This window comes from Herpailurus yagouaroundi, unplaced genomic scaffold (genome assembly GCF_014898765.1).
Source record: "Herpailurus yagouaroundi ecotype Mexico unplaced genomic scaffold, PumYag 159, whole genome shotgun sequence".
Taxonomy (NCBI): domain Eukaryota; kingdom Metazoa; phylum Chordata; class Mammalia; order Carnivora; family Felidae; genus Herpailurus; species Herpailurus yagouaroundi.
This window is the reverse complement of record NW_024412400.1, coordinates 24,428,649-24,443,928: the sequence shown is the minus strand read 5'-3', so window position 1 is coordinate 24,443,928 and position 15,280 is coordinate 24,428,649. Positions and strand designations below refer to the sequence as shown.

General features: G+C 34.8%; 1 protein-coding gene across 10 annotated transcripts in view; it reads right to left on the bottom strand.

The window, feature by feature from the left end:
• Nucleotides 1–15,280, bottom strand: part of TBC1D5 (TBC1 domain family member 5) — a 544,621-nt gene that overhangs the window by 253,217 nt on the left and 276,124 nt on the right. For all 10 annotated transcript variants that reach the window (XM_040480115.1, XM_040480107.1, XM_040480108.1 and 7 more), the window contains one exon: nt 13,720–13,786. In XM_040480115.1, coding sequence (XP_040336049.1) covers nt 13,720–13,786 — 67 coding nt within the window. The remainder of the gene's footprint in view (nt 1–13,719; nt 13,787–15,280) is intronic.

Genomic DNA, 15,280 nt, shown 5'->3' with positions numbered 1-15,280 from the left:
ATGTAGGGAAAGTCAACAAACATGCCTTTAGAAAAGGAATCAAGAAAAGCTGTATCACAAGGTCATAAAAAATTAAGTATATAATAAAGGTCATTAGACTATCAAAGGAATGGCATTTAGAAACGAGGTGAGAAATGGATCCTGTACCAAACCATCTCTATGAAGTTGTCTGGAACGAATATAGTTTATATTCCATAGTTCACTGATGTTTCTTGTATAAAGGAACTCCTGGAGACACCTTCCTGCAGACTTCTCCCACCTGCGTTCCATCCCCACTGCACCACGTTTACCTTGCTATTTGGATACGAGCAGGGACTTGATACCTAACTCTCCACATGATGAAGAATTTGCCACACAGTCTATAATGTAAACAATACTATGAAAGAAATGCTTATAGAACTGAGAACAAATTATTTTGCAGTAACTCAGAAACAGGCATTTATTTAGCAAAATCTGATATCCTAATTAAAAGCCAATCTTACTTCATAAACCATGTTTTCAAGACTGGGTTGCCTTATAGGATATTACACATATAGAAATACATGTATGCTTCAGATAAATACTTTCTCTTAAAGAGATTTAAATGGATTAAAACTGAATCCATCATTCATTTGATAATCTGTAGATCAGCACCATCCAACAGAATTTTCTGAAGTAACAGAAGTGTTCTATATCTGACTGTCCAATAGGGTAATCATTAATCACATGTAGCTACTAACCGGATGAAATAAGGCTAGTGCAATTCAAGAACTACATATTTTATCTTAATTAATTTAAACCTAAATTTAAATAGCTTCATGTCACCAGGTTGTTCCTATAGTGAACATCAAAATTCAAAGTGTTTTAAGGATAAACCATTCATGTATACATTTAACTTTGAAAGTAAAACCTGTAACATAAGTATACACATGATACATATCACCTATAGTGTTACGGGGGAAAGAAGACAGATACACGTTAAAAGTTAAATAGTACGGGGAACCTGGGGGACTCAGTCTAGGTTAAGCGTCAGACTTCGGCTCAGGTCATTAACTCGCGGTTTGTGGGTTTGAACCCCGGGTCAAGCTCTGTGCTGACAGCTTAGAGCCTGGAGCCTGCTTCAGATTTTCCTCTCTCTGTCCTGCCCATGCTCATGTTCTGTCTCTGTCTCTCAAAAATAAATAAAAATGTTAAAAAAATTTTTTTTAAAGTTCAACAGTACAAGTAGTTATAAAGTCAAGATAATTCCATAAGAGATGTAACACAGTATAGAATTAATTCTAAATGAATGGGGTGCTACTAATAAGGTCAGATATAGATGTAATATTTTTTTCTTTTTTGTCTCTGATTGCCTTTCCCTGTCTATGACTCTTGTCTCTACCACCACCCCACTGCCTCTTGCTTCCTCCCACCTCCTTCTTCTCATACACACACATAAAAGTTAGGGAAGCAAATCTTTAGTGATGACAGGTAACAAAAATGATCAATGCTGCAAAGAATCAGACCCAAGATTTGAATCATTAGCCTAATATGATCATATTAGACTGCCTCAAAGATCCAGGAAATGAAAATTTTAAATGGGAGATAAATGGGTCATGTGATAAAGTAAACTTTAGTTTAAGTCAATATGGACTTTATGGACTTTATAATTTCTTTGGATTAATGTGCCTAGGAAAGTAATTTCACATGGGCCTCTGAAAAGGTAAGGAAATATCTCTATCCAAGGGCCACTAGAAAATCTCACAATTTATAATTTAAAAGAAAAAAACTCACCACTATAAAAAATCCTATACTCGAATACCTCATTTACCCAGCATAAACAAAGACCAATATATGCCGCGTATGTGATTTTTTTTGGGGGGGGGGAGCAACATAAAAATTTTGAGAGTATCAGAATATTTCTAAATCTTGCAGAAATTTTTTTTTTCAACGTTTATTTATTTTTGGGACAGAGAGAGACAGAGCATGAACGGGGGAGGGGCAGAGAGAGAGGGAGACACAGAATCGGAAACAGGCTCCAGGCTCTGAGCCATCAGCGCAGAGCCTGACGCGGGGCTCGAACTCACGGACCGCGAGATCGTGACCTGGCTGAAGTCGGATGCTTAACCGACTGCGCCACCCAGGCACCCCTAAATCTTGCAGAAATTTTTGTATAAATGTGCTATACATTTGGAGAATGTATGGCCATTTGCCCCACATTAAATAACTCCACGCTGCTTTGCTTTTGGAGTTTTCCATTCTGTGTTAGTGGCATTTTTTTCATGACTATTGGCTACTAATTTGTATAATGATTGTACATTAGCTTTTAGAAATCCTAAATCTACATCCCTCTGTCACTTGCTCAGTTTGCTGTTTTTGAAATAAAGACAAACTAGACTCTAAGCTTCATACATTCCAGCCTATTTCAACATCATAAACTATCATAATCTTTTCTAATTTAACAAAAATGTCAAATAAGACTGTGAAAGTAGAATAAGGACTGAAAGGACTCTTTTGCGCCTAAACACATTTAATAAACAAACGTTTTGGTATTCTAATAGTTTCCCCTTATTTCTAAGTTTCTGGTTATATTCCAGCTGGTTGAAGCTATTAGAAATTTGACCTGTAAATAACTGATATGTCACTGTACATACAAATATCAGCAGCCAATCCCATTCCCAGCCTCAGTCCTTGAGTTTGGTCAAGAAAGAATTCACGAATTCTTTTTTTTTTGTTTTTAATTTAAGTTTTATTTATTTATTTTGAGGGGGGAGAGGGAGTAGGGAGGGGCAAAGAGAGAGGGAGAGAGAAAATCCCATGCAGGCTCAGGACTATCAGTGCAGAGTCTGGAACTAGGGAGTATGAGATCCTGACCAGAACTGAAGTCTGAAGCTTAACTGACTACGCCATCCAGGTGCTCCATCCACAGTCAAATTCTTAAGTGAGCAAACCATTAGTTGCAGTTGAGATCAAAGTACCCTCTCCAAGTAGGACAGGAGGCAAGCCCAGAAGGCAACGTCAACAGGAGTCAGCTTGTCTTTCCTCTTTTTTTTTTTTTTTTTTATGTTTGCTAGGTTAAGGGTCCCAGCTAAGGGGTCTGACTGAGGCTGCTGGCAATCATCTAAGGGACTCCTCCTATGGGGAGGGGGTAGGGGTTGGCCCTCTATGGTCCTTGTTGGAATGGTTAGGACAGCCATCCCCACATGCAGGAAGGGGGTCAAAATCACAATGTAAATGTATTATAATGAAGCTATACTCCTGGCTTAGACTCCTGAGGGTCTTAGGCGAGACTGCAGATATCTCCCCCCTCCACCCTCCACCTCACCCCTTTCCTTAACTGCCTACTCTATCTCAAAAAAAAGAAGGAAAAATCCCTATTCTGAATACCGTGAATAGGGGGTAAGGGAGAAAGGGTTGGGAGAAGACATTAAAATAAAGGAATCAGGGTGTGGAGACCTAATTTGAGTCTGCACTGTGTTTCCTATGTAGGCTAGAACACCAGTGGGAGTAGTATTTTTATTACTGATTTTTTTAAAAACAGTTGTTCTGCATCACAGTGGAAGATGAACCATTTTCTCATGACCTCCTTGTCCAAATTAAAATATGTTTCATAAAAGTCCTGTCTTAGGCAGAAGTATTCTGCACTGATGAAATTTTATGTTATCTGAAAGCTCACCTAACTTCAAGAGAACTCAAATCTCCTCCTGACTTTATGAGGCCTTTTGTTATTTTTTTTTATTCTGTTATCCATATGCTCAATAATTCAGATATTCCCAAATGAATGCCACAAAAGTTTCAATTATATGACCACAGATATCTTTACATGAACCAGAGATGTTTCCATAAAGCTGTCACATGGAATGCTAATAATATACAACAAAAATAAGCACAAAAAATGCTAATTTTCTATAGAGCTGTTTAAAATATTATGATTAGGAATGGCGCCTAGACATATAGAGGCAGGAAAGGGCGTTCCTTCTCTAGGTTCCACCAACTGTCCAGGTACAGGGGGAGAAAACAGGGATGGGAACAGTGTTAAAAATGTCAATCAGACTACCCGGGCTTTATTTATTTATCCCACTCCCTGCACCTTCTTCTGGATCTCTTAAATAGAAACAAAGTAGTCCCCGTTCAGCCTACATAATCACAATATAAAAGAGAGAAATGGGGTCTGGGTTTGACCCAGGGGTCAGGTGGGGAGGGGCAAGCAAACAACAGCAGTTACTTAAGAGATTATAAACTCATTACTGAGTACTGAACAAAATCCACACAACACCAGGTCTGTGCTTGGTTCAATGACAGTAGAGCTCTGTTGCTCAAGACAACTTTAAGATCTAGAAGCACATTAAAAAATTGGAATGAGAGTCCAAAGATAGTGTTCAACTATCCTGTTTGGCTTCAAATGGGTTCAAAGACTTGGGCCTATCATCTGAATTACTCTACCAATCTGAACAAATAGCTTGAAATGCAATCTTTGAAAATCCTTGAAATAATATGTCAACCAGCTAAACTACTGTATCTATCTCAGAACACTGCATCTCTAATCATGAAATGAAAACTATGTCCATATGTTCAGATGATACTAGGACTTCTTTTAAATTTCAAATATTCTCTCATTAGAGGCTATTTTTTATTCCATAGCTGCTTTATTGATTTTTCCCATATTTCTAAGCACATAATATTCACTCTCAATTGTATCATTACCAACTATTTCATATAATATGTTTTGTGATTTAAAGATTCACAGTTTCACCTCCCAGTTAAAATTTTTGATCATGGATTTAAATATATCAAACACCTATGATATAATAAAATCTAAAACTTTAATACTATCAAAACAGTAGTTCATGCAAAGTAACAATATCAACACAATGAAACAGATATATGTAAATACTCATATTGTAAGGACCACTGTAACTGTCTTTTATAACTAAGGCATAATTTTACCACTAACAAATATAAGGCCAATTGATCTAACCATTCTAATAGTGCCAAAAAACAAAACAAAACAAAACAAAAAAACAAAAAACAAAGAATGAATTGCTTAGAGAGTAGAAAATGAAGACTGTCTTTTTTCATATTCACCTCACAAAAAATTCCTGTCCCTCTAGAATGTCTAGCAAGTTATTACCTTCCCCTTAACCATGACTTCCCCAACCCCTTAATTTTAACTACTCCATCTAAGGAAAATGCACCCCCATTATAACACCGGCCATAATCTACATTAGTTGCTTCCATGTCTGTCTCCCCTCCTACATGACGAGCGGGCAGCATTTACTTCTCTTTCAGTCTTGGAGGTTTAGCACGCTTGGCTTGCCTATAATGGATATACAATAAAGATCTTCAGAATGACTGAAGATGTATTAGGTCTCTTGAACCACAACCACAAAAAAGATATAAGAAATGTTAGAAAAACACTTCTGAAAGCTCTAGATTAGGGGGGAAAAATGAAAAAAAAAAAAAAAAAGGATTACTCCCCCCCCCGCCACTTTTCCCCAGAAGGCAAGGTAATTTGATACAGAAAATACACAAACACTGCATATCAATCTTTACTAAAATATTCTGTGAAAATTCCACCTTTAAACTGTATCTTTGAGACTTACAAACTTCATCAAATCAAAAATCAGTAATTAAGTCTTATATAGAGCTAACTATATAACTATAAAGCCGACCCATAAGTAAATAAACAAGCAAGCTATTTGTAAAATGTTTAAAAAGCTTTATAACTTTTCATTTTTAAACAATACTTCTTTGTATTATTTTCTCAAATTATAGATCCAGTAACACACTTCAACATTACTGACCAAATATTTAATTGACTTTACCTATTTCGCTACCACACTTAAAAAACGAAGCACGCTAGGGGCGCCTGGGTGTCTCAAGAGTTGGTTGCGTGTCCAACTCTTGATTTCCGCTCAGGTTGTGATCCCAGGGTTGGGGGACCCAGCCCTGAGCTGGGCTGAGTGTGGAACCTACTTGGGATTCTCTCTCTCTCCCTCTGCTCTTCTCCCCCCACTCATGCTGTCTCTAAAATTACAAAAAAAAAAAAAAAAAAAAAGTAAAAGAAAAAGTGAAGCATGCTAGCATATATTACAAATAGTGACCCATGAGCTGCCAGGAGAGCATTTCAACTGGGAACACCAGAGGAAAACAGAAATGTGTCCTGGGGAAGGGACTCTCGGTGCTGACCGACCGAGAGCAGCTTATCCTTATATTTGAAATGTATGCCTGTCTTTTCAAAGATAAACATTTACACAGCCTTGGATGATTGGAGCTTGCAGCTGACTATGTAAATAAACAAATATGAAAAAAATCTTTCCTCTAGAGCCTGGCTACAGATAATAAAAAGGGCTTGAAGGGACTTATGAAGCAAAGGAACTTAAACTAACATGTACACTCAAGTCAGTTTGGTATGTTAATTTAAGACTATAAATGCAAAGGAACCAGTTGATTACTTAAGTGGAAGGTAACATTTTCAGAGCCTTAAGTGATCAAATAATTAGTTCAAACGGTTGTACGTTACAGAAAAGCATAGATACTGACCAGTTCCACTATCATAAAAAATAAGTTACTTCAAGATGATATTTTCATCATTCAAGTATGATTTTTCTCCTTCTCTCAAAAATGGCTCCATTATGGAGATATAATAAAAGGTATCATTTTGATTTTGGTTTCTGGAAAATGCAAAGGTTACATTTTGTGCTCTCTGAAACTATCATTTAACTATAAAGGCTGTGGTGCTATTTCAACAAATATGAAAATGAGAACTCAGAAAATGTGATATTGAGATTATGAGGTTAAATGAGTGTGGATTTTATAAATATTCTTCCTATGTAATCTATAGGTAACTGTAGATATTTATAGATTTGATCTTTTACAGATAACTATAGATCTAATCCTTAAACACTCATTTATCATCCCTTTAGAACTGCACAGAATTTCTAAAAATACTTTTCTGAGACAAATGACAACTATAATAGGTGAAAAAGTTTATTAAAATTTACAGGAAATTTTAGGGGTGGCTGGGTGGCTCAGTCGGTAAGTGTCCAGCTTTTGGATTTGGCGCAGGTCATGAACTCACAGTCGGTGGGTTCAAGCCCCGCATCAGGCTCTGTGCTGGCAGTGCCGAAGTCTGCGTGGGATTCTCTCTCTTTCTTTCTCTGTCTTTCCCCCACTCTATCTCTCTCAAGATAAATAAATGAACTTGAAAAAAAATTACAGAAGGTTTTAGAAAAGAGAGAAAGGAAAGGTGCAAAATGCAGTATTTATTGTTTACTGTGTGCTATAGCTGACTGGGCCAGCTGTTCTACACATATGCAGGTATGCTCCCTCCACTCTATGATATGGGAGCTGCTAACATTCCCAGTTTACAAATGAGGTAACCAGGAATCAGAGAGGCTAATTATCTTGCCTAAGGTCAGTAAGTGAGAGTCTTATTTCTACCTGTGTGCTTTTTTCCAAATTGTTTCCCTAAATCATGTATTTATTCTTAAAAATGTGTAGAGTTTGTATCATATAGGTATGTGGATTCTCAACAAAATGTAGACAACACAAAGTAAGAAAAGCGATGCTCTAAGAATCAGGAAAAACCTCTCTCATCTGCACACTAAGCTATGATGCCCTGGAAAAATAAAATGGCAAAGGCTAGAAACTGCTTAAAATGACCGGGTGGTGGAAGAGTGGATGCAAATTCAAGTTAGTCTCTATTATCTTTAGTATATGCTGTGCTCTGGATGTCTCCCCCCTGCTTCCCCTTGTTGAACCTCAACACCCAGTGGGATGGATGTTTGGAGGTGGGCCTCATGAATAGAACTTGTGGATCAGAGAGCTCTCTGGCCCCTCTGCTATATAAGAACACTGTGAAAAGAAAGAGAACCAGGAGTGGGCTCCTACTGGACACCCAATCTACCAGCACCTTAATCATGGACTTCCTAGCCTCCAAAACTGTAAGAAATAAATTTCTGTTGCTTATAAGCCACCTAGCAGCCTGAACAGACTAACAGCATAACATTCAGCAATTAAATTAATTCTCGGACTCCATATTCTTAAATATAACAGATTAACAAACTTCTATCACTCTAAGAGTATAACCAGAACCCATATTTCTAAATTTTAAATCCAAAGTATGCTTTTGTTCTATTACCTCTACTAATATTTTGAATCACTACTTCATGGTTGATTTAAGACATGCACACTTAACACACACAAATGGGGAAAAAAGGTATTATGCTAAAAATAAATGTAAATGATAGAATGTGTAAATATTTTCCACATTCTCTCAAATTACTGATTACATGTACATAGGATAAATATTTTTGTGATAAAACTGTAAGCCTAAATTTTTAAAGTTTACTCAATGACTAAACAATGTTCAAATTAAGGTATTTTTATTATTCTGGAAAATAATTAACTTTAGATTCAAGAAGCCAAACCAACTATAATATTTTCAAAACATTTTATCAACTTCAACAGCCTTTAACTCTGTGGGCTATAGAATACACCACATTGTAGGGGCGCCTGGGTGGCGCAGTCGGTTAAGCGTCCGACTTCGGCCAGGTCACGATCTCGCGGTCCGTGAGTTCGAGCCCCGCATCAGGCTCTGGGCTGATGGCTCGGAGCCTGGAGCCTGTTTCCGATTCTGTGTCTCCCTCTCTCTGCCCCTCCCCCATTCATACTCTGTCTCTCTCTGTCCCAAAAATAAATAAAAAACGTTGGAAAAAAAATTAAAAAAAATAAAAAGAATACACCACATTGTATAGAGTATAGAATACTCCCACATTGAAGGGAGGCAACTTCAATATTAAGAAATTTTAAATACCACCAATTTAGAGCCAAATGGCTTTTTATCTTCTTTCCTTTTAAGGCAAGAAAATAAAATATATGAAGGAAAAAAGTTACCTTTTTCTTTTGAAATATGAAATATAGCAATTCTTTACAGGAAAAAAAAAATAGGAAGCCAAAAAGAATGGGTATTTCTTGATTTACAAAAACACTGCGTGTACTTTACAAATATTTAAGGTCTTTATAAATTTTCAAGTCTCAAGTCATCCCACTATCCCCATTATAGGATTTATTAATTCAAAAGACATGCCCAAGTATTTTGCAATCCTTTCTGCATCCCACTATCTGTGTTTTTTTTTTTTTTCATTCAACACCAGGGTTTCTAACTATTACACTCTTTGTTTATTGGCTATGAGTTAGAACAATCACTGGTTATTACTATCTCCAACTGTATCTTCAGTAGTCAACACTTCAGTTACAAAGTATTATTTGAAAATCATCCAATTGTCAAAATTCACAAGATAATACATTTTTCTTAATGACACAGCTTGGGAAAATACACCCAGAAATGGTACCATGTGAAATTAAATTGTAAAAATAATTAGGATAGACTACATGATTTACTACCACATATCAGAATTTAGAAAATCACAGTTACATATACAAGTGTATTTAAAAATAATCTACAATGACTTATATTCTATCCTATGACATTTATACAATGCCAAGATGATGTCTGAAAATGAAGCAATATTCTGAGTTTCCCAGAGAATGCCAATAACTGGTCTTGAGTCTTCTCTAACTAAATTGACTATTTAACCAATGTATCTTCACATGGATTTGTCACTACAGAAACACAACCTAAATCTTAAATGAGGCAATCCTCAATCTTTAAATCCTAAATAAAAAATGAGGCAAAAATGAAGTTGTTTTCTATTTGGGGGATTATAACATTACATGTGAAAAAAGCATTACACTGACTCAAAACCCATATAGACTTCTCTGAACTTTTGTGGAAAGTTATAATTTGGTCAATAAAGATATTTAGAAACCTAGGGTAAAAAAAGGAAAGTTTAAAAATGCTCACCTTCAATTTATTTCATAGGTCACTGTTATACCATCTAATAAGATAATTAAAAACATGCAAGCAGCTGGTACTACAGCTAAACAGATTAATGTAATAGTCTGTAGTCATATGTGCTGGCAAGGGGCTCGCCTCTTTGGAGAGGAGAAGGTCAGCTGCCCTTGGGAAGAGGAGGAGGGTGGTGGGGAGAGAATATTCCTTCTACCATGTGGCCCTGCGTTACAGTCACTAAGTTAATCATCTACTGCAAACTGCTAATTGGCAAACGACTACTCTTCTTTCATACCCAGCAAGGGTCTCTCAGGTTTAATAGTTAAATAAGACATACAGAGTGCTCATACAAATCTGACAGAAAACACTGGTCTTTAAAAAGCATATGATCTACTGCATAAACCAATAATATCTTCTCAATTCTTATAAAATTTCCATTTTAACACATCATCTGCAAAATGGTTGGGGGACATGTAACTGAATTTTATCAAAAACTTCTAAAAATCTACTCTATTACCTAGGCACCATATAATAATCATACTGGTGCCTTAGGAGTTAAATTCAGCTGTACTCCACTGGAATCAATGAAGCAAAACCACAAAAGACACAAATCCAAGGAAAACCTCCTGGCCTAAGAACAACAAATCTATGAACGTTAGGCATATGAAACTATCATGTTACGATCTGATTGATTATAGATTTCGAAAGTTGTCAAAATTCCAAAAATCCACCTCTGAACTTATACAAATAGTAAAACATCTGCCTTTTATCACTACTCTGTGCACACAATGGCTGTACAAAGGCAACCCAGAATACTGTACCAGAGATTGAGAGTTTCAAGCCTCAGGTTAAGCTTGTTCTTAGCTCCCTTTCAGCTAACAGACAAAAGTTATTTTCTTGTAAGACACATTTTTTTTTTACCTTCCTTTTAGTGTCTCCGTATCACAGCACTGTAAATAATTCTAAATACCAGAAGGTTAACGATGATGACAATGATGATCATGACATTGACTGGAAGATAAAAGCAGCTAATATTTATGCAGCACTTACCATGTGACACCATCCCATTAACTCCTTACAACAAGTGTCTTATTACCCCCACTTTAATGATGAGGAAACTGAGGCTAAGACTTGTCCCACGTTTCCAAAGTACTTGGAGTCAGGATTTGAACCACCTCACTACATTTAAATATTAACAAATGAAAAACAAAACAACAAAAATCAGTGACTACACTCTCTTGAGAGTGACAATCTAAAACCATGATAAGATAAATAATGGAAAGACTACAGACTTAGGTGACCAATTTAAGACTGAATTCAAAAGTCAATAAAACCTTGGCATATGCTACAAAAGGTACACGTGTTGGAGGGTTAAGTGAAGACTAAGGCAACAAAGTTGCCAATTTATAGGAAAGAATAATATGCAAAGAACTAATAATGCCATAGTTTTGCATTTGGATTTTCAAAAGGCTTTACCATACACATTTTATCTCAGTCTTTAAAACACATGTGAGGAGGGAGCAGGTTAGACACTGTAAGTCTGTCTTATGAGATAATAAACTAAGGCTAATCATTATCCTGGACACAAGTATATATAGCTTGAATATGATGGTACTAGGCTGACAGCCAGAATTGTCTGACTGTGAAGAAAGGTCAGGATTTCTGAGACAGTTTAAATAATACAAAGGTAGAATTGTTAAGGTTAAAGGATCTTTGAGGGTTGAAATATTCACATTGTTCTAATAACTTATTTATTAAGTTTAAAACAGCAATGATAGCAACAGAAAAATAATTTTCGTTTTCAAAAGTGAATTTTACTGACAATTCTCTTGCCATTTTAGTATGATTGTACGAAAATTCCTAGGTTTTATCAGTTAACCTTAATATGGAAATACACCCCAGAGCTCTGCTTCTATGAATTCTGCATTTAACCCAAGTGTCAAATTCACAAGTAAGCTCATTACATTGTAAGAGCTATTGCCTGCTGAGTAGAAAAATATTCATTTCACACCTTAAATACTATAATACTATTTAATAACAGCACTGGCCTGCCAACTATTAAAAGCTCGTTTTTATATATTGTACTACCTGAGCTTTTTATCTTGCCTTTTTAATTACAACAATAAATTAATATCCTAACATTACAACACTGACAGGCATTGATTAAAATTATATTAGTTAACAACATTAGTATTTATTGTGCAAAGTTGCATTAGGAGTTCATTTTCAAAGTACAATTATCATTCAATAATACTAAAATACTTTAATCTTCAAACTATTCAAGAATAAAATAAGCTACAAGATAATGCCGTGCCTTCACATTAACACATTTCTCTTAACTTTATATTATGTCCATTATTTACTATAATTAGCTAAACTACAAATGTAATTGTAAAATTGAATTCACCAACAAAATTTATACACATACGGATTTTCCTTCTTTTGAAATACATCTCTATTTTTCTTTTGTCTTAGTTTTTTTTACCGTATTTATATCTAATAATGATACTAATATAGACTTCACATGTATTACCATATTAACATTCCTCACTTACATATCAAAGCATGAATGTTTAACTATCTTTTATATTTACTTCAGCACTAAAAGAAGGATTTGAAGAATCCCAACATTTATAAGGTAGGATGAGTATAGTGAAAATATAATGACAACATATGAGCTTTACTGCTGTGATAATACCCTTCTAGAACACCATGGGAACATAAGCCTTTTGTAGTATCTGTGACACTTGAACGACTGATTATTTATACATACCCCAACTGATATAAAATAAAGATGTCAAGTGTTTCAATTACCATCTCATTTCTGGAATTCAGAAACAAACTGTAGAAAACTTTCCCATTGACCACATTCCTATTAAGTGCTTCCTGTATACAAGGTTCTATTCTAGATATTAAAAGCGTGTCTGGGATTTGAAAAAAACAAATGACACAGTTCCACTTAGGGATATCCAATATGTATTCAAGTAAAAATATGAAGATTTCAATCGTAAACCCCCGTATCTATTACATAAACGGAGTTACAGCTAAACGTTTAAATGAGTTTCCAGGTGTGTAGTGGTTCTCGTGTGTATTTTATGGGGTCACTGCAAAGTGTCACAACTAGTTAATCATAAGGACAATGTACTCAAAGTATTTCCTCAAGAATCTGCATTGCTATCTACAATGCGAAAATGTATTATTACTGAATATGTACCTTTTTTTCTTAAAACAAAACAACCTAGTTCTTATATCACGTTGATTCAGTATAGGAAGTTTCAAATACTACTGGAAATAATATAATTTTTCTTCTTCCTAGGCTTCCCTGTTATGAAGGTACAAAATCCATAAACATTTACTCAAGCATATCAAGTTATAAGGAGAACATTACCAAAATACTAGATAAGATCCAGGTTTTCTTAACTAGTGTATCCTTTTTAAAAAAATCACTAATTGAGATGTAACTGTCCTGTTTGCTGAAGAGTCAAAGGGGATATTAACAAACAGTGCTTAATGTAACCAGGGAGTACATTTCATACTCTTAGATGCTCATAAGGAATATATCCTGTTTTAAAAGGAAACTTAAACAAAAGGAAGCCTTTAGTACTGTAACAGATATACTGGAAAAACAAAAACAAAAATTGATTATAACGGAGTTTAACACTACATATGCATTCATACCAGTTATCCTGTATACACTAACAACTGATATCTACAATAAGGCCATTTACTCAAGAATTTAAAAGGTTACATTTTTCATTACTCAATAAGTCTGCAGAACAATCACATATCACAATATCCTTTACATTTGACGTATTTTTAAAACACAGGTAACAATTCCTTACTACTCTTAGAATCCTGTAACATTAGGTAGCTTGTATAGTATCTTGTAATAATTTGTCACCTACCTATAAGAATTAAAAGTCCCATCAGAATCTAAAGTAGAACTTCTTCTTCCATTTTTATTTGAATCTCCTGGAAAAAAAAATTTTAAAAATACGAAATAATGAAGATTGTGAAACTGAGTATTTTAGTTGAAAAGCTGCTGTGTGACAGCTCTATGCAGTATATTGGGTCCAAAAACATATAACCCTTTATCCCTACCCCCCAAATAGCTTTTGTAATCAGAGCTCTCTAGTCAAAAAATTCATTTTGATGCTATAATATGAACTAATACCACCAACTCCTAAGTTGGATAAGAATACTATCAAAGTAATTATTAACAGGAACAAATGAAGTACAGTACAGAGACATTTTCCTTTTATGAATCACAAACAAAACTGAAATTTATAAATTATTTAATAATACACTAATGATTATAAATAAAGGGAAATTCTTTGTTCGTGACCAAATCACCTGTCCTGGCCACACAGTCAAAAGAGAGCAACAGAGAGAGGGCCTGGAATGTTTTCAGTTCCCAGTTCTCCATGCTCCAGGAATTTGGTAAGCAAAGAAGTTAAACAGAAAGCAGGCTGGGGAGGTGGTGAATGCATTCTAAGGAGCTTTTAATACACCTTAATATTCTTCCTGAAACTTTCTATTTTAACCATGGGCAAAAGTTCAGCAGTTTTAAAAACGAAAAAACAACACTGAAAGATATTTCTGCATCATGTAGTAATGCCAAACATTTAGAAAAAAAATTTCCACTTAAGAAACAGTTATATTCATTGTATCAGATGCAGAACAAATTCATACCTGCCAGTTTAGAGATTACAGAATAAAAATAAATGTGCTAAAGAAGTTTAAAAAATGTTTACCAATGCCACAATATAAAATATATATGCTTATTAAAAGAAATTTAATTTAATTTTAGTAGTTTACATTTTAAAATACATACTTCAAAGTATAGTCTTCAGGAAACCATAGTATGCTACTAATAAATAGACCATTTATTCTTAGAAACACATTAAAAAGACTAGATTGTGATTACATTTTATACTCCTAATTCTTGTAATGTAACTTTCAAGCATCAGGTTATATTCATTTTTATGCTTTTTAAAGCTTAATAATTCAATGATTTATCTATTTTAATTTATACTTTTAATCCACTTTGAACAATCTAAGGTGCCACTGGAGATCATCATAGTGGTCCTGGTTAAGTCAAATAGTAATTACAGAGCTTTCACTTTAAAGATGAGATTATTTTTAATTATTGAGTACAGTACTTAAGGTACCATACTTATATAATTATGCCACTCATTAAATGGTTATTGAAAGCTGAAATGTAATTTTAATGACAGCTACCTATTTTTCTTTGCACATTTTATAGTTGACAGATTAGTCAAGAATGTTGGTTCTTTTCAAAATCTTTACAGCTGTGCCAAAGTGTTTAGCAGGACAAGAACTGGACTGAGTCCACTTACTAACTTTTAACTCTATTCTTTTTTCAAAATGCACTTTCAGGTTTCTTTGCTTTCTTTTCTTTTTTTCATTAACAAAAATCCTAAAACGGATTACAGCATTCAAAAC